We start from the raw sequence: 27,602 nt of genomic DNA, 5'->3' as shown, positions 1-27,602 counted from the left end.
TTTGAGCACTCAGAGGATGTTTTATTAGAAAAAAACAAATGACTGAATGTTCTGAAAGTACAAATATTTCTAAAGAAATAATTTAACATTGGTGTATTGCAGTATTTCCCAACCAGGCCAATTCCATGAGTTTGTTGATAGTTGGTGTTTCAAAGATTCCTCTGTGTATAGTTACATACACAGGAGATTGCCCATTTCATGGCTGTCTTCATCCATTTCCACCACACTGCATGCAGCTCTGAAAGGTGAAGAAAGCTTCAGCAGGAAGAGAACATATGCAAATGAAACACTGAATAGTCCACTTGATCTTGCCCACTTTCCCAAAGACTCAATCAATCCAACGAACATATATCTGGAAAAAAACACATGTTACCTTCCCTTCCTACTCCTGTTTCTTTGGGCCCTTACATACAGTCACATAACCCACTATATCATGCCAGAAAATCCCACATTATCTGCTTTGACTGGATTATCTGAGTCCACACTGCCATATAGTCCTGTTCAAAGCAGATCATGTGGGATTTTATTCAGCTGTGTGGAAGGGGCTACACCTGCAATTCTGAATAACAAATAATTTAAGATGAAAATATCCCAAAAATGTGGATTCACAGGCTATACAGCAACAACAACAACAAAAAATCTAATCTTAATTGGATAGCCTGAGTTGTGATTTGTCTTAAATACCCTCACATAAATATACGTAAATATATACAAAGCAGAGATCCTGAATAAGGCTTCACAATGTTGCCTTCACAATGAACGCATGTGTAAAAACAATCCAACACATCTTCCTTTCTACATAATTTCCAATCATTTCAACACATCCAGAACAGTGCTGAAGTTTGTATCTAAGTGGCAACAACAATACAGTTAAAGAAACAGAACTTTGGACATTATCGCTATTCTTTTCAAACCCACAGCTTTAGCTTCTGAAGTGGAGCCCAAAATGCTACTATGACAAACCATAGCCAACTGACCCAGTTTTGCAAATTCCAAAGCTTAAATTGGATTCATTCCAAAGCTTAAGTTGTGGCTCCCGTCTTCATGGGTTTTTCTCACATTAGAGTCTTGCTTATCCAACGTAAACGGGCCGGCAGAACGTTGGGTAAGCGAAAATGTTGTATAATAAGGAGGGATTAAGGAAAAGTCTATTAAACGTCAAATTATGTTATGTTGTTACAAATTAAGCACCAAAATATGTATTACAACAAATTGACAGAAAAAGCAGTTCAATGCATGGTAACATTGTATAGTAATTACTATAATTGCAATATACTGAAACAGCTGGGAATCCGGGTGGGAGGCAGACTGCGTTGGATAATATAGAACGTTGGATGAGCAAAGGTTGGATAAGCAAGATTCTACTGTATTTTAATGGCTCCACTAAAGATGGCAAAAGCTTTAGGTGCTTATCAAAGGCTTCAGAGTAGCCTTCAGAGATATAAAACTATTAGGTCTGATTTTGATATTCTACAAAATGATTAGAAATGTTCACAGCCAATAGAACAACAACATTTTTAGAAAAGATTTACTGCAAAAACAAAACCTTCAAATATCACCCATTTTTAATTTTTTTTAAATGAAACATTTGCATGAACCAATCAGAGTAGACTTAAAAAAAAGTTGGTGTTCTTATTTCAGTGTTAAGTGACAATAACAAATTTTTCTAATACAGTGGAGATTATTAAAAAGTGCAAAACAACTCTTAATTTGGAACATATTTTAGTCCCAAACAACTACTTTTTCAAAGCAGTAAAGTTATTAACACCCATTTCAATACAAATCAGGCATTGTTTTTGAAAAGTTGTGGTGCAATAACACATCAATTGTGCAGTTTATATTGCAATATAGTAAGAATATGATGACATTTGGGTAATTTGCAGCGGGCCTTTGGAGCCAAAAGATTAGGTAGATTTTCACTAATTGCTCTCTACTGCTGGTGTGTGTGTGTGTGTTTTGAAGGCCATTTTAAGTGTATTATATTTTAATTGTTTTTTTATCTTAATCCACACTGTATTATTTGTTGTTGTTTTTTTAAAAAAATTGTATTGCGCCTTTTTAAACCATGACTAAAGTGGCATTGTTAACCGCCTTGCGTCTCCACTAGGAGAAAGGCAGGGTATAAATAAAGATAATAATAATAATAATAATAATAATAATAATAATAATAATAATAATAATGGGCCCACAGTGGTGCAGCCAGTTAAACTGCTAAGCTGCAGAACTTGTGTTGGTAGTTCAAATCTGTGGACGGGTTGAGCTACTGTGGTTAGCCCCAGCTTCTGTCAACCTAGCAGTTTGGAAACATGCAAATGTGAGTACAGACAATGCCTGCTCTTCGGCTTAGAAATGGAGATAGAAATAATAGAAATAATAATTCTATGCAAAAATCAGCTATACAAGTTGGAAGGACAAAAATCAGCTATACAAGTTGGAAGGACAGGAATTGTCCAGTCAGGCTGCAAAGAAGATGGATAACAAGTGGAAATTGTCTGCTCCATTTTTTTAGATACTTCTGGAAATGAAAAAAAAAATACTGATGTATCTATGGCTGTGATAAATGAACTATTTATTCCTCAGTATTCTCTCCCTGGCATCATCTCATTCAAAAATGCTTTTGCTTTGCAAATCAGTAAAATCAGATTCACAATATTTTATAAACACAACATATACACATAGCATCACTAAAGCACATTTAGCAAGCACTAGAGAACAATATTAGATAGTAAATTATAAGTTGTGTAACAAGAAGCATGACCCGTGAAGTGGAAGTGAGCTGATTTGTACTGAACATAAACATAACTGCATCTACCTTAATGGCTTTGGTCACTGCTATGAATGTCTGCAGCAGTTTCCACTTAATCGGTGAATTTGTACATGGCATATTAACTTTGGTAGTAGGAGAAAACTTTTAGCCTCTTCTGTGCTTAATAAAAATTACTTATTTTTCTATTTCAGATGGAAACAATACTATATACGTACATATACCATGCTAGCACAGAGTGGCAGCAAGAATGTTTTCAGTAACTGCCTAATTTGATTCATACTTTAAAAGAATACGGACCTAATTCAAGATAGACAAATTGTTATAACCTATCATTTCTAAGTCCATCAAGAGTGGCTCTAATCCCATTATTACAAAGAGGGGAAAGGAAGTGTATAGTTACAATCTTTTGCTGTTCTTGTAACAAGTCTGATATGCTTATGGAAAGAAAGACCTCAGAAAAAGAACACAACAAAACCAGAAGCTCATTACAAACAAAAAGGGCATTATCATTTTGTCCAATGGAGCAACAACAGTGTCCTAGAAGAAAAGAAGACAGTGGAGACATGGCATGGTAAAAAACTTCAGAAGTATTAGATCATCCTGGCAAAATAAAAAATGATGCATTTCTGTAATTCATACAGAAAAAAATGGTAAGACTGCATATATACATCGTCATGCTGAAGAAGTCAGCAAATAAATTTACAGGATGCTATAAAACCAGGCAGCATAAAAACTTATACAAACTGGCTTTTTAAAGTTTGATTACCAATAGAAAAAGCTATTATTTGAAAGTAGTTGCAGCATAAATATAAAATCTCTGTTGACCTACTTTTGACAGGTTTGTTTTTATACCCAAAAAAGCCTCTTAGAACTGGAGCCCACAGGAACTAGTTTAATTCAACAATCTTTAAAAAAGAATAATAAAAAAGAATAGATTTCATGGTCCTGGGTTAAGCCTCTTAATCATCAATTCATGGTATGTTTTCATTTGTTTCCTTTTCAATTATGAAGATAATGTCAGCTTAAAGGAAAGAGTGCATAATTTTAATGGCCATTTAATGTCCAACAGAGTAGCTTATGATACTGGTATATCATTCTTGTTTGGCTAAGCATGTAAATCCACCAAGATAGTTCAAAATGAAGTATCCATTCAAATGGTCCAAAATTCACCAAAAAGAAATAGCTATCTAACCTCCAAGAGTTTATTGCTGAACATAAATAATGACAAGGCACAGGACAGCTACAAGTCCAAGAGCTTGTAGACCAAGGAACCAGAGCATACCCCAGAAGAACATGACAATTACAGGCTCCACGATGCGTTCACCAAAATACATCCTTGTGAAGCCGATGCTGATGAGACTTTTGTTGAGTTCACCAAAAAGAGTTCCCATCTTTTTATAGTCATCTGTAGCAGCTTCGACATTATTATCCCTTTCGTCTTGCTGGACCTGCAGTCAGAAGAAAAGAATAGATTAAGGCACTGCATCTGTAATATGATTATCTTGTGTGGAAACATGCTTACTTTTTTCACTGCTCTGAGCAGGAATGATTTCTGAGCAGGAATGATTGATACCCTTCCACCCAAAAAACAAATACAGCCATACCTCAGTTGATAAAGCCTCTGACCAAGAGCATCTTTTTGCATTCTCTTTATGGGAATCCAGACTAGCCCTTGCTGCCTTTCTTGTCTTCTATCTAGTTTGTATTTTACTTTTATTCATTTCCATCATTGGCATTAGAGTGATGTTGAAGTAGGACTGGGAAAAGTTTTTTTCAGTGTTGGGTTGTAGCAGAGTGCCTGAAGTAAACTATTCAAGAAATAAAGCATGGTCTGAGAAAGAATGGGATTTTAGTTTAGGTGATCCTACTGTAGTTGCATATGCTTACATACAACAGGAAAGGTATATAGATGCCTCTAGAATCGCTTACTGAACATATATAAAGAACAAAAAGGGAGCACAGGAAAGATTAGCCGGCCTTGCCAGCTATCTTGCCATTTTATTTTTATTTTTTTAAAAGAGCACATATCTATAAGCTTTGTCATCAAAATATAAATTGTTAAAAAAGTGGAATCTGTTGAAAGTAAAAATAAAAAAAACCCAGGACGCATTTTGAAAGCAGCTCTCCATTAGCCTCTAGAACAGTGTTTCTCAACCTGGGGGTCGGGACCCCTGTGGGGGTCGCGAGAGTATGCTTGAGATGTCACCAGATATCAGAAAACACAGTCTTTTCTGTCGATCACGGGGTTTCTGTCTGGGAACTTGGGCACAATTCTATCGTTGGTGGGGTTCAGAATGCTCTTGATTGTAGGTGAACTATAAATGCCAGCAACTACAACTCCCAAATGTCAAGCTCTATTTTCCCCAAACTTCAACAGTGACCCCCAACCATCTTCTTGTTGTGGTGATCCCCAACCATCACATTATTTTTTTTTTTGGGCATATTGAGTATTTGTACCAAATTTAGTCCAGATCCATCATTGTTTGAATCCACAGTGTTCTCTGGATGTAGGTGAACTACAACTCCTAAACTCAAGGTCAATGCCCACCAAACCCTTCCAGTATTTCCCGTTGGTCATGGGAGTTCTGTGTGCCAAGTTTGGTTCAATTCTGTTACGAGTGGAGTTCAGAATGCTTTTTGATTGCAGGTGAACTATAAATCCCAGCAACTCCCAAATGACAAAATCAACTCCCCTCCCCCCTCCAACCCCACGAGTATTCAAATTTGGGTGTATTGGGTATTTGTGCCAAATTTGGTCCAGTTAATGAAAATACATCCTGCATATCAGATGTTTACATTACGATTCATAACAGTAGCCAAATTACAGTATGAAGTACAGTAGCAACAAAAATGATGTGATGGTTGGGGGTCACCACAACATGAGGAAGGTTGAGAACCACTGGTGTAGATGCAAAATTATAGCTATGAAATTATGGTTGGGGGTCACCACAACATTAGGAAGATTGGGAACCACTACTGTAGATGCAACCTTACAGTTATGAAGTTATGTTTGGAGGTCACTACAACATGAGGAACTGTATTAAGGGGTCGCTGCATTCGGAAGGATGAGAATCACTGGTGTAGATGCAAAATTACAGTTATGAAGAAGCAAAAAAAATAATGTGATGGTTGGGGATCACCACAACAAGAAGATGGTTGGGGGTCACTGTATTAAGGGCTCGTGGAATTAGGAAGGATGAGGACCACTGGTGTAGATGCAACATCACAGTTATGAAGTTATGGTTGGAGGTCATCACAACATGAGGAAATGCATTAAGGGGTCGCAGCATTAGGAAGGTTGAGAACCACTGCTCTAGAAGATTCCAAATCTCACTTAATAAGGTTTCTTGCTCTAGTTCAGGAGTTCTTTACCTGTGGGCCATGGACCACCAGTGGGCCGTGAGGACAAAAATCTGGTCCGTGAGCCTCCCTCCTCTTTATTTCTTTTATTATATTTATTTTACTTCTGCTCCTTTCGCACCGCCTACCACTCCTTCCCTGTGTCTGACCATGGCATATGTTCTGTATCAAAACTAGAGCCAATGTGGTCTATCCAATGCAATTTTCTGAATCAGCACTTCGAACCAAGTCTAAAGTTGACTAAAAACTGATTCATAACCCCTTTGGTACTAATGTTGGAAAGCAGTCCCTGGTCAAAGTTATCCCTGGTCAAGAAAAGGTTGGGAACCAGTGCTCTAGTTGTTTCATTTCACATGTGCATTATGTTAGTTTTGAACAAAAGGTTTGCTGAAACATGCTGGATAGTGCTCCTTGTTTTGTCATGTTGGAACCTATATGTAGTCTTTTCATATTATTTCTTTTTACCTTTGGTATCAATGTTAATGAAGTCAAGGCAAGGAGCCCTTCTACTTTGTTAATTGGGTATAACTGGAATGTCTTTCATGAGTGGTTAATTCCATCCCCCTTGCTCAATTTTGCAATACACTTTGGGGGATAAAACCAATATATTTTACAAATAGGTGTGCAATTTGGAAACCATAACAGAAATATATTTTTCCAGATGTATTCCCATTTTTACATAAGCCCGTGTAAATAAAACTGTAGGTAGAAAGGCATCTAATGCCTTTTATCATAAGAAACATTGCACCCCTACCCCATTTCACACTGCTTAATTATTTCACACAGCACACATGTGAAATAAAGGAAGAGAAATAAATGGTTTCACACATGTGCAATTCAAAACATTTATAAACCAAAATATTCTCCTCTGTGAACATTTCACTTTTAACTATCTTTTAAAAAATAATATCACAAAAAGATAATGCACAAAGTTCTCTGGGCACCATTTTAAGACAAAACAAGCAACATTCATGATTTTGCTAATGTTCCCACCAAAGACAAATAAAGCTAGGTGGAAAAATATTCATCATTTTTAAAGTCAGTACTGCTAACAACACAAGAGCTTGTAACCTTTAATTACAGTGACTAGATGTCTCCTATAAAGAAAAAAATGTCTTGAAAAGAGGATTGCATCAAGTAGGTTTATATTCAAAACATTTTGTAAACATATATTGCAACTAAACATATTATACTAAAAGCAATTACATTTGCAATTGTCCTGCTGAGTTGTAAACAGGTCAAACATGATGAATTGTAAGAATACAATGCATGTAACAACAAAAATTAAGCCTCAGGAAATTCTAGTTTATTTACTAGACAAGTTAAAAACAATCTTATAATAAATGCACTGAAATATATTCCAGCACTTGCAGAGAGAGATACATATTAATTCAGCACCTCACCCCAGTCCCTTCGGGTGCCAAAACATGAGAAGTCAAGCCATCTAACAGATTATCTAAAATCTACGGTTTCTTAAAATTAACAACTTACTTGGGGAGTGTCAACATTTTTAATTAAGAATTCTCCATGTTGCTGTGCAACTCCTTAAAGCAGAATAGTTCTCAAGAAGGAAGAACACAATAGAAAAACTCTATTTTTTCTCATCCTTACTCAATATAATTTTATTCTTTATTTATTTAGCCAAGGAATCAGTTTTTAGACTGTCCAAGCAATCTAAATGCCATGTCAAAGTTTTGCAGACCAAACAGAAGCAGAGTAGTATCTTGCATTTTGAGTCTAAGGTTCTGCTTAGTATAATTCTCCCTTGATTTCTATTGTATTCAAATGAAGGCGTAAACATTCCATTTTGTCAGCACTGGCTTATGGGTGATAGATGGCCATCAGCCCACTGTATCAATGGATTCTGCATCAAAGGATTGAATCATCCCATTCTGAAAATGTTTTTTAAGAAATACTAAAAGCAAACTTCAATTTTACCAGCTTGAAAAATCACTTGCACCCCAGCAGGAGCAACTTTACAATTCCTTCCTTCCACAGCCTTATATTTCAGTTTGCTTCAAAGGTAAGTTTTCTTTTTGAGGACAGCTAACTTCTCATTGTCACCACCACTGATACCACTGACAGTTTTTTTCTTCCCCTGCTGTTGTTGCCAGGTGTCTTTCTGAGCCTTTCTTCTTGTGTTAACTATATTACATGTTTGGGTTGTTTTGTGTCAGAAGTGACTTGAGAAACTGTAAGTTGCTTCTGGCATGACAGATCTAGCCACCTGTAATGACATTGCCCAGGGACACCCAGATGTTTTACCATCCTGTGGGAGGCTTTTCTCATGCCCCCGCATGAGAAGCTGGAGCTGAAAGGTGGGAGCTCACCCCGCTGCCTGGATTTGAACTGTGTCCTACCGGCACAAGATTTTAACCTATTGTGCCAGCTCTTATTATGTTTTGGTGTATGCTTTTTATAGTAGTGGGTTTTGATCTATGTATTTGGTTGCATGTATTTTACATTGATATGTTTTGATTGTTGTATCTCACCTTGAGCCACGAGAAGTGGGCAACAGTGATCATGATCATGTCATTTTCTTTCACTATAATTCTAAAGGACCTTGATAACTGCCTCATTCTACCCAATGATAGAACAAACTGTTACCAATTACTTCTTGCACATTTAGGGACAAATAAAGGAAGTACAGAAATGGGCCACAGAACAAAAGATGCTGGGAATGTTTTGTTAAAACCTCTTTACCATAGCTTTTGTTTTGAAATTTGTTGAAGAATATCTTCTGGAGAGGAGCTGTGGCAATACAGCAGGTTGAAGTGCTAAGCTGCAGAACTAGCTGAATGGAAGGTCAGTGGTTTGAATCTGCGGTATGGGATGAGCTCCCATTGCTAGCCCCAGCTTCTGCCAACCTTGCACTTCAAAAACATGCAAGTGTAAGTAGATCAATAGGTACTGCTTTGGTGGGAAGGTAACGGCACTCCATGCAGTCACGCTGGCCATATGACCTAGGAAGCATCTACGGGCAATTATGGATCTTTGGCTGGGCACCACCTCCCAGAGTCAGACTTGACTAGACTTAATGTCAAGGGGAAACCTTTGCCAGTACTTTATCTTCAGGAGATGCAGCCATGTTGGTCTGCTGGCCTGTTGCAAGCAAGAATTGTTGCAGAAACTGACAATTACATTGTAACTCAAGCTTGCATGAACCTAGAACCAACATATTTTGAGAAATAATTCCTTATTCTTTCTTTGGTAGATTTTACAGGGAGGGGGTTGTATGCAATGGAACTGAAGGGCAACAAATTGCAATACAAAACAAAATCTATAAGATAAGCATAATGTAACCATTCAGAACAGTCTCAGTAGGCAGTACTACAATAGATGTGCTATGCTAATTTAACACCAGAATAGATATATTTTAGAGAGACACATTATTCTTATGAAATATAAATAAGGAACTATTATTCAAAGCTGTACTGAATATGTTAATTTAATTTTGCAGTATAAGTTGGGGTTACCAAAGAAGTTTAAAGAGTTCTCAAGTTTTAAAATACAAGAACAGACTACAATTGCGCACATATATTTGTCTACACATAAAAATAAAATATATCTGCAAAGCTTGAGCAGTCAAGGATGACATTTAACTAGCCATAAAAAATTCTTTTATTTCTTCAGGGATGCAAAACATGAATAGGCACTGGATTAAGCTGGTTGTGCTGTATAGAGATAAGAAATAAATTAACAAAGTAAAGCAAAACAGCCACAATACGAAGAAAAAATGTATTTAGCAATTATAACAATAAATCCATATGTGATGTCAGCACAGCTCCCCACCCAAATAGTTTGGAGCGAGTTATTACAGCAGCCATGCATTTGAATAGCAATTGAGCAAATGCGGCATAAAACTGGATGCCAAGTCAACCAAAAATTTATGAAAAAGTTTTCTGAGACAAAGACACTTTCCCAAAAGATTTTTATGAAGCAGAAACATTAACCCATACAACTTCAAAGGAAACGTACCATATGGGTTCATTGCAATTTGGTTAACAATTATATTTGCTTTACTAGCAAATTAGACTCATAAAGCTCAAAAGTTTGCTGCTTAAAAACCAGAAGAAATGTAAGAATGAGCAAAAATGCTTTCCATAGGGGATTCTAGATGCCACTCTATACATCTGGTTGTTGTTGTTATTATTATTATTATTATTATTATTTACAGAATTTATATTCCGCCCTTCTCACTCCACAGGGGACTCAGGGTGGATTACAATGTGCATACACATAGCAAACATTCAATGCCATAGACACACAATATATATAGACAGACACACAGAGGCTATTAAACATTCCAGCTTTGTTCATGAGGATATTCTTGCCACAAGGGGAGCTGTAGCTTCACCGTCCATTTGTGACACTGATGAAGTACTTCCTCATTCTTTGCATGCTTCCTGGAGATTTTTATCGTAAATTAGCCTCCCTGCATAAGTGGTACCTAAATTTCCTACTTGACAGATGCAACTGTCTTTTGGGCTGCAAAGAGCAACAGCAAACTACACAAATTGGTCGGAAACTCACTCCAATCTGGGCTGGCTTCGAACTCATGACCTTTTGGTCAGTAGAGATCTTAATGCAGCTGACTCTCAGCCAGCTGCGCCACAGTCCTGGTGCTTCCTGCAGAGACTCAAAACATTTGTAAGAATACATAGAAAGCTTATGAAACTTCTTGGCAAACTATTCTGCACACAAACAAAACAAACTTTGCTTTTGAACTACTCCTGTATATCCAAAGACAAAGCTTTCATTGTCTTTGTTTGTTAGCATTGTTCATTCTATTGTCCTGAAATTAGCTTCACCACAAAGTAATTCAGGAGACACATCTGATACAGCTATGATTATTTTAGCACAACAGCCAGTGGGTCTGCAAGTGGTGTACTTTTCTGCTGAGTAAAATAATGTCTTCAGTAATGCATTAAGCTCTATCAGAATACTGAAATCCAACTGGTAACCAGATGTGATGTCAAAGAAAATCCACTTTCTACATACTAAGAGCAAGTCTTCCTTGCTATCTTACCTCAAGGCATGGAGGTGAGGCCAGGGACAGCTGTTGCAAATGAACAAGAGAAACCCAGCTTAAACAATACAGCTCACAGACAAAACTGAGGGTGGATCTACACCAGGCATGGGCAAACTTGAGCCCTTAAGCGGCTGAGGGGGGAAATGAAAGGGCCTGACCCTGTTAGGAATTGTGGGAGTTGAAGTTCTAAACACCCGGAGGGCCCAAGTTTGCCCATGCCTGATCTACACTGTAGCATTAATGCTCTTTGATAGCACTGTAACTGACATAGCTCGATGCTGCGGACTAATTGAACTACAGCTTTATAAGGCTTCACTGTCTCACCAAGCTACAAATCCCAGGATTGCAGAACATTGAATCATGACAGTTAAAGTGGTATCAAATTGCATTAATTCCACAGTGTAGCGATACTCTTAGTAGCATTTAATTCCAATGGCATTCATTTTTCACTTTCCCAGGATTTGTTGAAGTCAATATGTGCAGGTTTCTGAACTATCTCATATCTGGAAACCATTTACTGAAATATTTTATTTCTCAGGCAGGAGACTAGACAAATGTTAAGGTAAAGCTATTCAAAGAAAGCATAAACCTTACATCAATACTCTGTTTTTGTTTAAATAACTCTCTCATAATAATATCTCAGGTGGTTTCAAATCTGAGCTGTCAAAAGTGTGCTAAACTCTAATAGATTTACATGTACTATTTGTACAGATATACCTAGTAATTATGATTACTAGAAAGCAATTGTGACATTTCAGTCGGGTTCTTGTAAGGTAGCTGCTATGCTGTCTTCAGATGCTTGTTTCAGAAGCTATCTGGACTGCTTTTCAGAATTTACGAAATAGGAAATCATATAAATAAGAAGTTATTCCTTGACATATGTTCTTGTAAATCCGGCAGTAACTAAGGCTATTGCATTATGTGGTTAGCACTTCTGATAAAATATCTTTAAAATACTGATTTTAAAGTTGTGTTTTCAGGCGAGCTAAACAATTTTATGACAACTAGACAGCCTTTCTTTCTCATTTTAGAACACAATGAATATGTTGGGGTGTGGTGATGGGGAACCACCACTAAGACAGGAAAAGAGAACAAAAGAAAAGCAATTTAACTGTAAACAGCTGGTTCCTGAACAGTGCAAAATAGAGTTTATTTCATAAATGAGCAAGACAAAGCTAAGTAACAGTAGATTCGAAGCTTCCCCCTTTTTTGCACGACACCTGTTACATTTGTAAGGAAAAGTAATTTAGTTGTGAAGTATGATAAGCAAGTGGAGACTTGCACATGTTTGTTGAAATACATTCATTTTCTCTCTATAAAACTGGTTCTGCAAGCATTTCACACTCTTACACCCCACTACAACTAGATATGCCGGAGGGCAAGCTGTCTATAGACTTTTGATTTTCATTAAAACTATGAATCTTTCACATGAGATCTATTGAGAACAGAATAAACCTGCCTGGCCTGAGAACCCTAACATAAGAAACTTTAAGAAGACAAGATCTACTTGTGGTGAAGCCTATGATATTAAATCCAAGTGATAACTTTGTGCCTGCAGATCAACAAGCACAATTGGTTTTAGAAGCCAAGTTCGACATCAAACTGCTGACCAATCGCTTAGGAGTATCCTTCCCCTCCCCCCAATCCCAGAAATTGACATATATTTTACAGTGACTTATTTGTCTATAAAGTTTAATGAAATAAGTAGTACAGAAAACAATGAATTGCTTGTTTTGAGTTCCAGGAAGTATCCTAATTGTCCACACAATTCTGGAAAATACACCAAGAACCAGCTGTGCAGTTGGTCAACAACTTATACGTAGTATCTGAAGATGCTATTTTATTCAATAGAACCATTAATTTAACCAGAAAAGGGAGTATTAAAAATGCACATCACAAGAGCATGGAACTCTATTACTTAAGCACTTGCATATTAAACTATCTTTCTTGTCATATATGTCATGCCTTCTTGTTGATGTGGCAAATTGTTTCAGATTTACTGTGGGAATCTTGGCCAAGTCCATCTAATGCAGTGGTTCTCAACCTGTGGGTCCCCAGATGTTTTGGCCTACAACTCCCAGAAATCCCAGCCAGTTTACCAGCTGTTAGGATATGTGGGAGCTGAAGGCCAAAACATTTGGGGACCCACAGGTTGAGAACCACTGATCTAATGGGTTTCCATGGCCAAGTGAAAATTCAAAGCATGGTCTTCCAGAATCCTAGTCTAACTCTTTAACCACTATACTTTACTGGTTCTCTTACATATAATTAAAAGCTTCTAGATATTTCATTCTTTCTGATAATCCTTTCTGCATAAAAATGCTTACAGGGTCTTAATCACCTAAGAGATGACTTTCATTTAGTAGTTGTGGCAATGCACATAGGATTGAAAAGCATGGGCAGAGGCTGTAAGTTCCACAGCATAGGATCTGTTCTCTTTCTTTTTTTACTTTCTCTCTATGTGTGCACACTTGTATGGTGGTGACATCAGTAAGAAAACCCCATGTGATTGGTTCTGTCCATGTTTTTTAAAATTTAATACACCTATGAAGGAGCAACTCAACTAACTGAACTAACATATTAAGGGCCCCTTAGAAGACAAAGGATGGCATGGGAACCCTTGGCAGTTTTATTAAGGTATCAGGAATTAAAGGCACAATTCTGCTACAAATTACAAATCCACAAATCCAAATTACTTTGAAGATATCCTTATGTCTATTCTTTTAAGCACAACAATTCCAAACAAAGGTCAAAGGATAAAAAATAAGTAGTTCTAACCAACAACTACTAAACAGTAATGAAGGTGCACTCCAAAAGTTGCATTTGGTCCACAACATCTTGATTTTTGCAGCGCTCAGCCCCCGAAAAAGATTTTTTAAAACATCCCACTGAAATTGGCCAGTATGAAATATTGCCAGAGGTTACTGGTGTAGTTTGCTAATGAAACAGGCAGTGAACAGCTGCAGTGCAAAACTGACAACAGGCAAAGTGGCACAGACTGCTTCCTCTTCACAAGCCCATGTGATAGAATAATAGCCACTGGTAAATGTCAATGGAGCAATTCATAGCCAGATATTGACATTAGCAAAATCTTTTAGTAGTTGCAATGAGCTAAAGCCACAGTATGTAAGTGGAGGAAAGGATTTAAAGTGGCAGTTCCTAAAATGGGAAAGCTGTACAGTTCTCCTCCTTAATCTAGCATTAGTTTAATTTTTTTCTTGTGTCAGGAGTGCCTTGAGAAACTGCAAGTTGCTTCTGGTATGAGAGTATTGGCTGTCTGCAAGGATGTTGCCCAGGGGATGTCCAAATGATTGATGTTTTACCATCCTTGTGGGAGGCTTCTCTCATGACCCCACATGGGGAGCTGGAGCTGACAGAGGGACCTCAGCCCGCTCTCCCCGAATTCAAACCCCTGACCTGTTGAATAACCGAAACAGTGGGAAACTGAGGAGGTGAAGTCATTAAAAAGACATTTGTTCTGTATTATAACTAAAAACATTTTTTTAAAAAAGTTCTCGTTCATTTTACCATCCCAGAAAGTAGCCCACTGCCTTTGCCTAGACTTGCTTTAAATGATCAGAATTATTCCTCTCAATACATGAGAATTTTCATGATGCAACAAGTAATAATGTTTATATTACAATGTACATTCTAACAATGCAGGGAACAATACTGTAAGTACTTTTTGCTACATATTAAACATCTCATATATTAATGCAAATATACAGATAAGAGAAATATTTGGAACACTCTCTCCTTCCATGTTACAATATCCAAATGCTTCATTAGGTTACTCACAGTAATGCACATCTCTTATTTGCTTAAGATCTGTGTTTATGTAATATGTTTATCTTCTAAAACGTTTGCTGTTGTGAGTAATCATGTAATAAAGTTACCAACCAAGGAGACAGAAACTACTTGTCATTGATGTTGTAGCTTTATACAAGACAGATGCGGTAGATTTTCATTGATGACTCACTTAAAACTATGTTAATATTTTCTTACATTATATTGAGAAGTTGGAATGCAATAATTCAGTCCTTGTTAAGCTATCAGATTCCCACTCAGCCATGAAACTCCCCAGGTGACCTTGCAGTAGTGGCTATTTTCCAATCTAATTGTCTCCACATGGTGGTTTTCAGGAGGAAATTCAAGAGATAAAGGTAATGAATAAACAAGCAAAACTCCTGCAGAGCTTTCCTGTATATTTCAGAATTTTCTTTCAGCTTCAAAAAGGATAGCTGTGCCAGTTTGCTACAGTACATCTTCAAAAAATAAAGTGCACCTGGAAGACAGACAAGTTTTAGTTTAAGCATTTGCAAATCTGCACCTAAGCCTTTGCCTATACTGACAAAAGAGCAAGGCACTGTCACGTTCATGGTTATGTAAAGAATCCAAGACCTTACATATACTTCCCTTGTGTATACACTAGAATTAGGAGACAAAAAAGAATGCTGCTTCTTATATAGAGAACTTCTTTGATTAGTTATAATAAACATCCTTAGTTCTCAAATCAAGTGTGAAATGAAGAAGGTGCTTCAGAACTCATTTTGCTCCCTGAACCACCAAGTATCTTGTTATGTAAATCAGAGCTCTTCAGTACTGCTAAGAAAAAAGTTAGCATGTATTTAATCAGTGCTCTTGAGAGGTCTGGTCAGAGCAACTACACCACACAAATAGGGTATAGAGCTCTGTCTCCAGGGTTGCTACTTTCCCCCTTCCCTTTCTTAAGTTCATTTGGGAAACTACAGCTCCAAATCCAAAGATCTGCACAAAGTGAATCTTGGAAACGTACAGGGTGCCCAAAATAGAAACACGGGGTGGGGGTGGGGGGTGGGGTGATATGTGCAAGCATTCTCAATCCAAAGATCAACGCACTCCCAATTTTGATGCTGTGTTTATTATTGATATGATACTACTCTTGTCCTCCCAAAAAATGCTACAGAGATATTCTATCACTGTAGAAAAATGTGCTGTCACTATGCACCTCCATGGGTCAACTATCAAACCACCTGCTGCAAAATTCCAGATAATACTCTATCAAGTTCTGGAGTTTTTTTCCTGCACAGACTTGCTCTCTGGGCAAATAACCCAGTGACCATGTAACTAAGGGGTGACTTAGTGTTTCAGATGTTCTGGGCTACAATTTCTTACTTATTGCCCATGCTGGGAGGAGATGATGGGTAGTGTAGGCCAAAACTTCTGGAGGATACATTACTCTAGAATAAGTGATGCATTTCATCCAGGGTCATTACTGGCAGTGACAGATACTTTTTCCAAGCCATAAGACATTTGGTACTTTTAAAAAGACTTGGTTTCACATCAAGGTGAGAAGAAGCAATGCATGTACATGATCACTTTTGATTTGTTGCAACCCACTAGTTGCTTGTTCATTTATGGTGACCCAATGAATTTCATAAGATTTTCTGAGGCAAGTGGTACTCATAGGTGACTTATTACTAGTATCTGAAATATGATTTATTGCAACTGGTATTCTTTGGTGGTTCCACATCTAATTAAAACCAGAACTGACTCTGCTCATCTTTTGAGATTCTATGGCAGTTGTAATTATTGGGATAAGGATGATGACCTGTTAGGATTACAGCCTATTGGGAATTATGGATTATGACCTGTTAGGATAATGACCTATTGGATAGCAGAGTTATGGCAGTGTTCCTTTAGTTTATTGAGTGACTGATGGCTGTTGGGCTTGTAAATATCTTGTTTCTATTCAATGCTCTCAGTAGACAAAGATGCAAGTAGACTTCTTGTAAAAGGAACAAAGTTGTTTTACTCATAATATGTATTTTAATATACAGGCACATTTCTTGTCAGGTTAAACTTTAAAATGTTTCAATTTTTATCTTTAACTCAACTTTTATCTTTAAATCAATGTATCTTTAACTTATTGTCTTTAACAGTATCTTCAAAAACTATATTGTTCTGTACAGTTCTCTTTCATAAGAATTTACTTTCAAAGAATTCAAGCATCAACAATTTTCTAACTTCTAATACAGGCTTCTGTTCTCAAACAGACTTCTGTACTCAAGCTGACTCAAGCCTCAGTTGGTTTCTAAGTTTCTACACTATCTGTATTCTAACTGACTCAAGCCTTAACTGTTTAAAATGCATTCTAAACAGTCATGCCATCTGCAGCCCCTCCCACTGCCTCAAGTACATAGAGCTAAACCAAATAAGACACACACTTCAGAAAATAAAACAACACATTATAAACAAACATAACATTAAATTGAGGAGGCTTGAGCAGGTTGCTATCTCCAACAGTAATAGTCATCAGAAATTCTCTTTGTAAATTTGAAATAGAGAGAAATGTTTTACAACTACTATGCAAACAGTAAAATTTCAATTGAGGAAAATATTCCTATTTCATATTTGTGAAATTAATTTTTCAGTATGTTTATTATCCATGCTGGAGACCTTTTATCAAGCAAAAAGTAAATAAAAATAAACTAAAGTGACCAGTGGGAAAAGTTACAAGTCCAGTAAAATGAAGGTGAGTAATTCAGTAAAATGAATCATAATAAAATACAGATCTAAGTATTTTCCAGAAAAGGAACTGACTTACTCATATTTTGAAGCAACAGATATGCAAAAATCTCAAGTTAATAATAAGCATATTATTTTCCTATGGAACATTGGCATGGTCCTATTATTTCAAGCAGGCGATGACTTATTTATTTATCTAGGCAGATCTCTCTCTCTCTCTCTCTCTCTCTCTCTCTCTCTCATATCATTCCTTTGGCATAAGCTGCATAGGAAAATTATGTAACCCTGACAAAATGAAACCATATTAGAAGGACTGAAAACTTTAAGCCAGAGATGATAATTTCACAGCTCCCTACACACTGATGGAATTCAAGCTCCAGTGGCTAGCATAACCAGTGCTGAAATATGCTGGCAACCAAAGTCTAAACATTTGTAGAATTATAGGGGGGGGGGGGGGGTATTGAACCTCCCCACCCCCCACCCCAACATCCAAATATCATGATTAACTAGGGGAAAATCTCAAATATCAGAACCTATGAACTTCAGAAAGCAAACAGAATCGTGAAAAAGGTGTTACAGTACCTCACCTCTCTTCTCGTACACTGGAGGGAGTGCTACCAACACTATGACAGCATATGTTCATCAATTTAAAAATAAAGCATACATTTTGTACATTAATTGGGTTTGGCTAAACCACACAGCAATTCACACCTCAATTTGTTCATGAGAATAGCCACCTTCATACTTAAGGGCTCGTCTCTGCTCATAGAATGGGAACATTGGCTGTGACAAATCTAGTCTCCTACCATTTCTGTCTTGAAGAGGATGTCTGCAACATATTTATGCAAGTAAATTTCCTGTGGGAAGGCATGACTCCATGTGATCCAACTCCTGATTCAGTGAAGGCTGCTCTAGATTTGTACATTTCTGACTGTCAGTTTTTATATAGAGTTGACACAGAGAATTTGCTGTTCTAGGTTGCCATATGGAGAATTCTAAATATATGAAGACGGTTAATGTTACTAAACAACTTCAGTTCTAAGAAACCTTCCCCTTTGATTTCAGCTACTTTATTGGACTCTGGCTGTGACAGCTAAATGAAGTTAAAGAGACTTGCTTGAACACTTCTAATCTTAGATAAAAGATAGTAAAAACACAATGGTTTATAATTTTACTACTGTATTTATTTATTTATGATATTTCTATCCCGCCTTTCTTAGCCCAAAGGCTACTCAAGGCGGCTTACAAGTTAGAAGCAATTCGATGCCATAACAATCCACAATATACAATTAAAACATTTAAAACAACATTATAAAATCCATACAAAAACTATTAAAACATATAATAACCAATGTCTTCCTGTTAATGTCATTTTCCAGTAGCATCATCTAAACTGTTCCATGTTTCAATCATACACAATTCCATGTTTGACTATTGTTTTTGACTAAGGCTTGTTCAAAGAGCCAGGTTTTTACTTTTTTTCAGAAGGTCAGGAGGGAGGGGGCTGATCTAACATTGCTGGGGAGGGAATTCCACAGTTGAGGGGCCACCACTGAGAAGACCCTGTCTCTCATCTCCACCAGGCGTGCCTGCGAAGAAGGCAGGATCAAGATGATCTTAAATTTCTAGATGGTTCAAAGGGAGAGATACGTTCAGACAGGTAAGCTGGGCCGGAATCTTACAGGTATTCCCAGAGTGCTCGCAATGCTATACAATGCACAACTTCACTATTTCTCTCTGTGTGTACTTGTACGTGTAAGCAAAAAGAACCATAAAGGCGTGCCACACTGTATTATTCCATATAATTTAATTTAGATTAAACTGACACTCCACATTTCAACACTAGCTCTGATGCAGCTGTAACCACATGCTTCAAGTGAAAGCATAAAGAATACAGAATTTATCTTTTAAATAGTCTCTGATCATGAAGATTATGAGGATAAAAAAGTAGGTAACATGAGCAAATGCTACATGTTGGTTCAGTCATTGATTCAAATGGAGACTGCAGTCAAGAAATTAGAAGAAAGCTAGGACTTGGAAGGGCAGCTATGATCCAACTAGGTTAGATTCGCAAGAGTAAAAACATATCATAACAGCAATGTCTGAATCATCCATGCTGTTGTTGTTTGTTCGTTCAATCGCTTTCAACTATTTGTGGCCTCATGGACCAGCCTACACCAGAGATCCCTGTTGGCCGCCACCACCCCCAGCTACTTCAAGATCAAGCCAATCACCTCAAGGACAACATCCTTTGGTCTGCCCCTCTTTCTTTTTCTATTTTCCCAGCATCATTATCTTCTCCAAGCTTTCCTGTCTTCTCATCATGTGGCCAAAGCACTTCATCTTTGCCTTTAATATCCTTCCCTCCAGCAAGCAGTCAGGCTTTATTTCCTGGAGTATGGACTGGTTCGATCTTCTTGCGGTCCAAAGTAGTCTCAGAATTTTCCTCCAACACCGCAGTTCAAAAGCATCTATCTTCCTTTGCTCAGCCTTCCTTATGGTCCAGCTCTTGCATCCCATCCATGCTATAGTTTTTCCAATTTCTATGGTTACTGACAGCTGGATAGTGAAGAAAGCTGACAGTGCAAAAATTAACTCATTTGAAATATGGTGCTGGAGGAAAGGTCTATAGATACTACGGACAAACAAAAAAGAAATGTCTAAGTCCTAGAGCAAACCAAGCCTGAATTCTCAAGATGCTTAAACTGAGGCTCTGGTACTTTGTACATTATGCAATGATGACACAACGGAAAAGACAATAATGGACGGTAAAGAGAAAGGCAGTACATAAATGTACTGATTCAATCAAAGACGTTACACCCCTGTGTTTACAAGCTATCCATGATCATGATTCTTAGAGGTCTTTTATTCATAGGGTTGCTGTAAATGGACTCAATGACAAACAACAAGAACGAGTCATTTGCTTCTTGAAGGAAAAAATCTGCACGATCCTATTGTTCTAACTAGTTCTAACTACATATGTTTAACACATCAAGCATCCATATTCTGCTACTTCTTTGTGGAAAACTTTAAGCAATTTACAATTTTTGTGTGTGTGTCAGAAGCAACTTGAGAAATGGCAAATTGCTTCTGGTGTGAGAGAATTGGCTGTCTGCAAGGACGTTGCCCAGGGGATGCCCAGATATTTGATGTTTTATCATCCTGTGGGAGGCTTCTCTCATGTCACCTCTGGCTGAGAAAGGCGGTATACAAATGTAGTAAATAAATAAATAAATGTCCCCGCATAAGGAGCTGGAGCTCACAGAGGGAGCTCAACCCACTCTCCTCAGATTCAAACTGCTAACCTGTCAGTTGACCAGTCCTGCCGGCACAAGGGTTTAACCCACTGCACCACTGGGGTCTCAGTTTAAAATCACACACAAACAAGCTGATATGCCATATGCCATAGCTGCTGTTCAGGATATGGTTATAATTTTGTTGTTGCAGGTTGTGTTAATTGCTTTTTGTATACGAGTGAGACACACACAAAAAAACCCAATCAACACAACTTGCAACAGCAAAATTATAACCATAGTCTGAACAGCAGTAATGGCATATGGCAAATCAGCTTGTGCTTATAATGTTGTGCTGCAGGTATTTCTCACTGGCTTTTAACTAACATACAGCCTAGGAATGAATATGAATACAATGACCTCATCATACTAGAGAATAAATCCACTTAAAATCCGGTTGCTGCCTCCTGCAGAATTCTGAGGTTTGTAGTTTAGGGAGGGGCTTTTAACAGCCTCAAAAAATAACAAACCCCAGAATTCTGCAGGAGGCAGAAACCATATTTTAAGTGTGAGGAAGTAGCTTGAAGAATAAAAGCCTATTTCACTTTTTACACAGGTAAAAAGCAATCTGATTTCATGTGTGGAACAAGTTTGCACAAAAACATAAAAATGATTTAGGAGTTATGCCTTCCCCTCTTTTTTTCAGAGAAACCTGGCAAAGGTTAGTTCCAATCCGCCTTGCAGGAGATTCAACGTCTTCTGTAGAGCTCCATCAAATACAGGTACTCCGTACCTTTTTGTTTTTGAAGAATGGAGAAAGCAAGCTATGCTTTCCTTTCAAGCTTGTTTTGCACACCCTCCCACAATCTAAATATTGTTTCTCCCATGGGTACTGTAATGAACCCACTTGGGCTAGTGCATTATTTAATTATCCAACAATGTACCTTTATGTGTGTCATTTACTCCATGAAATCAAATTTCCTATGCTTGGCATTGCAGAGACCAGAAAACCAGGGATGTGACCTGTGTTACTGGGCAATTATCAAAAGGCTTCTTTCCTCCTCCTCTGTCTGTGGAGTCCAATGCCAAAAAGAAAGGAAACTACCTTTGCTACCTGTCTGGTAGCATTATATCAATTAATTATTAACCTTTAACAAATATGACATTCGTTGACTGAGTAATGTGTCCATGTTGGCAGGGAAAGAAAAGCAAAAGCTGACAAGTGACAAATTGAATAGAAGGTGTTGCAAAATAGGATGCTATGCTTTGGAACAGTCTTCCTCAACCTAGTACCCAGATGGTTTGGACTCCCATTCATTCCCATCCAGCAATTTCTGACATGGGCTTTGTAGTCCACCTGGGGAAGTTGGGGAATTCAAGTTGGAGGCAGAGGACTTTTAAATGATTCTGAAGGAGCCCAGAACAATATGTGACAACTTCCATGTAAATCCCATAGTTCGTTCCAACAGTATTCTGCAACACAAGACAGCCAATGATCATGATCATGACTAATTGATTCTACTGCCTGGTGGACCCAGTGGGAAGAAAAGGCTCACCTAATGGAAATGCAAGGATGGAGGTCTATAAGCATCCCTCCCCAGCACCTTTTTTCACTGGTGGAGAGGGTTAGCAGCCCTTTATTCTACACTGCCATATAAAATCCAGATTATCTGCTTTGAACTGGTTTATATGGCAGTGTAGACTCATATAATCAAGTTCAAAGCAGGCAATGTGAATTATGGCAATGTAGAAGGGGCTAGAGAGCAGGAAGTGGCTCACCACTCTTCTTTCACTTTCTCCAACATGGGATTTGCAGTCCATGTGGGGAAATCCAGGTTGGAGACACATGACTTTAAAAGGATCCTGAGCACATGGAAGTTGTCACCTGTTGTTGTCCTCAGGGGAACAAAACGTGTTGGCTTGAGGGTGACCAGTGACAGATTCCATGACCTTTCCTCTGTAAATCCCATAGACTGTTCCAACACTAATGTTTTGCACTACAAGCCAATCAGTGATAATGATCATGATTAATTTATTTTACTGCCTGATAAACGAAAGGGGAAGAACAGACTCACCCAGTAAGAAGACTAGGTGAGACTCCTAAAAGGATACTGAAGGACCCAGGAACAAAATATGTTCCCCTAAGAGAGGCAGGTAATAGCTTCCATGCCCTTCTAACCTGTAAATTCACATTAAGTCCCAGCACTACTGTTTTAGACCACAAGCAAATCAATAATAAGGACAATAATTAATTGATTTTACTGGCACTGGGAAGAAAAGACTCACACAGGCCCCTTATACACTGCCATATACAATTCAGATTTTCTGTTTTGGATTATATGGCAGTGTAGACTCATACAAACCTGTCTGAACGTATCTCCCTCTACGAACCAGCCCAAATGCTAAGATCCTCTGGGGAGGCCCTGCTCTCGATCCCACCTCCTTTGCAGGTGCGGCTGGTGGGGGCAAGGGACAGGGCCTTTTCAGTGATGGCCTCTCAGCTGTGGAACTCCCTTCCTAGTGACATCAGATATCAGCTCTCTCCCTCCTGTGCTTTAGAAAGCAAGTTAAAACCTGGCTATGGAACCAAGTGTTTAGAGAGTGGTACAGGGCAACATGCAGCTATGAAGTGAATGTAATGTAATTGGAATGGCTTCTGGACTATGATGTGTCTACATGCAATGTTTAACAGCTTATTTAATGTATGTATATGCTATTGTTTTTATTATTTTAATGCATAATGTATTTGTATATTTTGTGTTTAATCGGCATTGAATATTGCCAATTTGGAAGCTGCTCTGAGTTCCCTCTGGGGTCGAGATTGAGAAGGGTAAAAATGCAGTAACACCTTGGTGGCGCAGCGGGTTAAACTGCTGAGTTGCTGAACTTGCTGACTGAAAGATTGGTGGTTCGAATCCAGAGAGCGGGGTGAACTCCCGCTGTTAGCCCCAGATTCTGCCAACCTAGCAGTTCAAAAACATGCAAGAGTGAGTAACAAAAACAACAACTTTATATTTGTATCCTGCCACCATCTCCCTAAAGGTACTTGGGGCAGCTTACATGGAGATCAAGCCCAGTCAAACACAATTAAAACATGGAAAAATAAATCAATAAAATACATGTAAAAACAGCATAAAAACAAAACCATAATAATCAACAATCGGTGGCTGAGCACAGCGGTTCAAAACATATTCAAAACTAAGGGGCGAGGCAAGGGCTTGTGCAATACAACTACCAGGAGTGGATTGATAGTAAGATGCAAGGGCCAGAGGCCTGATGAGGGCTAGAGGGGTCAGATCAATTAGTAGAGTACACTACAAGGAAAGAAATAATAATAAAGTTCAAGTGCCCAGTATTATAGCTGGGGGAGGGGTTATCACCTAGTGAATCGGATTAATCAAAAGCACATTGGAACATTCAAGTCTTTAGGTCTTTATGGAAAATGGACAGGGTAGGTGCTAATCTAATCTCCCTGGGGAGAGAGTTCCAGAGCTGGGGGGGGGGGGGAACGGGGGACCACCGAGAAAGCCCTCTCTCTCGTCTCCACCAACCATGCTTGAGATGGAGGTGGGAGCGAGAGAAGGTCCTCCTCAACAGATCTTAGAGCTCATGTCGGTTCATATGGGAAAATCAATAGGTACTGCTTCTGCAGGAAGGTAATGACACTCCATGCAGTCATGTTGGCCACATGACCTTGGAGGTGTCTATGGACAATGCCAGCTCTTCAGCTTAGAAATAATGAGCACCACCCCCAGAGTTGGACACAACTAGACTTAATGTCATGGGAAACCTTTACCTTTACAGTAAAAATGTATTGAATTAATACATAAACTATCCAGTTCGAAGAAGATAATCTGGATTATATGGCAGTGTAGATGGGACCACAGTGGGGATGAAAGGTCTGACATATAGTGTTCTCTCACTTATCACAGGTGTTACGTTCCAGGACCACCCGCAAAAAGTGAAAACCTGCGAAGTAGGGAGGCTATATATGTATATTCAGTTCCAAAGGTGAGGTAGAAGTGAGGAGAGATTTAAAGGCACCATACACATTTATTTATTTTTTTGCTTTGAAGTTTCTCTTGATTGGCTGCCTCTCTCAAGATGGGGAGGGTGAACCCCCCTTCCACACTCCATCGTTGCCAATAAGCGGGATTAAAATGCTGCACTGGTCAATGACAACCATTTGTCAACTGGGAGGCAACAACCCGCGAAACAGCGAGTCCATGCAAACCGTAGCGAGAGAACATTGTATCCCCTTTTTCCCAGCACTGCTTTTTCCCCAGCACTGGTTTATTTTATTGTGATGTTATTTTGTTGTTTATATTTTATGTTGCTGTAATGTATCGCTGGGCTTGGCCTCATGTAACTTGCTCCGAGTTCCCTTTGGGGAGATAGTGGCGGAATATAAATAAAGTTTATTATTATTATTTGCAACACAACAAGATGAGTGCACAGCAGATACTCTGCTGGCTGTTGTATTGGATCACATGTCCGACACTTCCCAAGTGTCTAGGACTGTGTGATGTATCGGCGAATAATGTGTGCAGATCCCAGTAAGGTGGCCTTTTGCAGCTGGCAGATGGTAATTTTGTCAGCGCCGATTGTGTTTAAGTATAGGCCAAGGTCTTTAGGCACTGCACCCAGTGTGCGGCCACGCTGCTTTTTCCCCAGCACTGGTTTGTTTATTTTATTGTGATGTTGTTTTGTTGTTTATATTTTATGTTGCTGTAATGTATTGCTGGGCTTAGCCTCATGTAAACCACTCTGAGTCCCTTTTGGGGAGATGGTGGCGGAGTATAAATAATAATAATAATAATAATAATAATAATAATTTGAAACACAACAAGATGAGTCCACAGCAAACACTCTGCTGCCTGTTGAAATGGATCATACTTCGGACCCTTCCCAAGTGTCTAGGACTGTGTGATGTATCGGTGAATAGTGCCAGTAAGGTGGCCTTCTGCAGCTGGCAGATGGTAATTTTGTCAGCGCCGATTGTGTTTAAGTGCAGGCCAAGGTCTTTAGGCACTGCACCCAGTGGGCCGATCATCACTAGGACCACCTTTATTATTATTATTTTACTATTATTATTTTGCAGGTGGCGAGGGCAAGAGAGGCAGGCCTGGGCTCACCTGCTCTTGTGGCTCCTCCTCCTCCTTTAACCAAGAGCTTTGCAGCCTGGAACAAAACCGGCTCTCCTAAATGCCAACTTCCAATTCTTTTTACCTGCAAGCCTCACAGTCTGCTTCAACACTTGGCATGGGTTTTGCAGTCCATGTGGGAGGCAACAAAATCCAGATTGGAGGCAGAGGAGTGTACAAAAGGAGCCAGGAACAAAAGGTGACACCTTCCCTGCCTTTCTACCTGTAAATCCAGCAGTCTCCTATGTTACATCACAAGCCAATCCATGAGAACGATGGATTGATTGCATGGCCAGTGGGAATCAATGGGGGAAGGCTTGTGGATATCAAACCTTGTGGGTAGGGAGAGTAAGAGAGGCAAGCATCGGCTCACCTGCTGTTGGGGCTGCCGCTCTTCCTCGTCCTCGTCCTCCTCTTCTTCCTCGGGTGTCCATGGCTCTTGTGGTTGCTGCTGCTTCTTCCTTTGCCTCCTCGCTTTCCCAATGGCGAGGGGGGACGAGGAGGAGCGCGATGGCGCCGCCGGCTCCCGTTCCCACTCCTTTCCCAAGACACATTCCGTCGTTTGCAGCCAGAGCAGCTCCTCCGTGGAGCCCATCGCGGGGGAAGAACACGAGAAGAGCCCGGATCGCGCCTGCTGCTACTGCTGCTGCTGCTGCCCCGCGCGCAGGGCGTCCAAGCCCACGCGCGAGGAAGCTCCGTGGCGGCGCCGCTGCGGTTCCTGCCGCCTCTGCTGCTGTCTTTGCCTTCTCCTTCTTGGCAGGGCGTGCCTGGCTGGGGAGCCGTCACGGGATCCAGTGGGAGGCGGAGGGCCGAAAGGCGACCCCGGGAAAAAAGGGAAGGAAGCGCGCGCGGAGGCGGAGTGGGAGTGAAAAGGGGGAGCGCGCAAGGGAGAAAGGAGGAAGCGGCGTGCCTCTCCGCCTTTTGTTCCCCAGCCCTCCCAGCCGCCTCTCTTTATACAGCGTCTCCCTTCCTCCCCCTCGTGTCTCTCCTTCGTGGAAAGCGCCCACCTCTGGAGGAGTGGCTGGGCCAAAGGGGCGGCAAGCATGGGCAACTTGCCTTCCAACTTGGACGCCTTGAGTGCACGCCTGACAGCCCTTCGAAGTGCCAAGCCTCCATGCTACAGGCATCGTGGGAGTTGTAGTTTGCTGAAGCACCAGCATGCTTTGGCAGAGAAGGCTGGAAACATTCAAGAACTGCAACTCTCAGGAATCATAGAGTTGGAAGAGACCTCATGGGCCATCCAGTCCAACCCCCTGTCAAGAAGCAGGAAAATTGCATTCAATGCACACCCGACAAATGGCCATCCAGCCTCTGTTTAAAAGCTTCCAAAGAAGGAGCCTCCACCACACTCCGGGGCAGAGAGTTCCACTGCTGAACAGCTCTCAGTCAGGAAGTTCTTCCTTATGTTCAGATGGAATTTCCTTTCTTGAAGTTTGAAGCCATCGTTCCAAGTCCTGGTCTCCAGGGTAGCAGGAAACAAGCTTGTTTCCCTCTTCCCTATGACTTCCACTCACACATTTATACATAGCTATCATGTCTCCTTTCAGCCTTCTCTTCTT

The 27,602-nt window shown here is 39.4% G+C and overlaps 1 protein-coding gene across 1 annotated transcript; it reads right to left on the bottom strand.

Moving 5' to 3' along the window:
* On the bottom strand, nt 1–27,035 carry FAM241A (family with sequence similarity 241 member A). The gene is made up of 2 exons (XM_060779082.2): nt 26,417–27,035; nt 1–4,215 (listed from the first exon to the last, which is right to left on the bottom strand). Exons 1-2 carry the CDS (start codon nt 26,636–26,638, stop codon nt 3,970–3,972), a joined length of 468 nt encoding a protein of 155 aa, XP_060635065.2. The 5' UTR covers nt 26,639–27,035; the 3' UTR covers nt 1–3,969.
* Between the last annotated feature and the right edge of the window lie 567 nt (nt 27,036–27,602).

The sequence above is a fragment of the Anolis sagrei genome, chromosome 5 (genome assembly GCF_037176765.1).
Source record: "Anolis sagrei isolate rAnoSag1 chromosome 5, rAnoSag1.mat, whole genome shotgun sequence".
Lineage (NCBI taxonomy): Eukaryota > Metazoa > Chordata > Lepidosauria > Squamata > Dactyloidae > Anolis > Anolis sagrei.
Note: the sequence above shows the minus strand (reverse complement) of the source record. Positions and strands in the feature narration are given on the sequence as shown.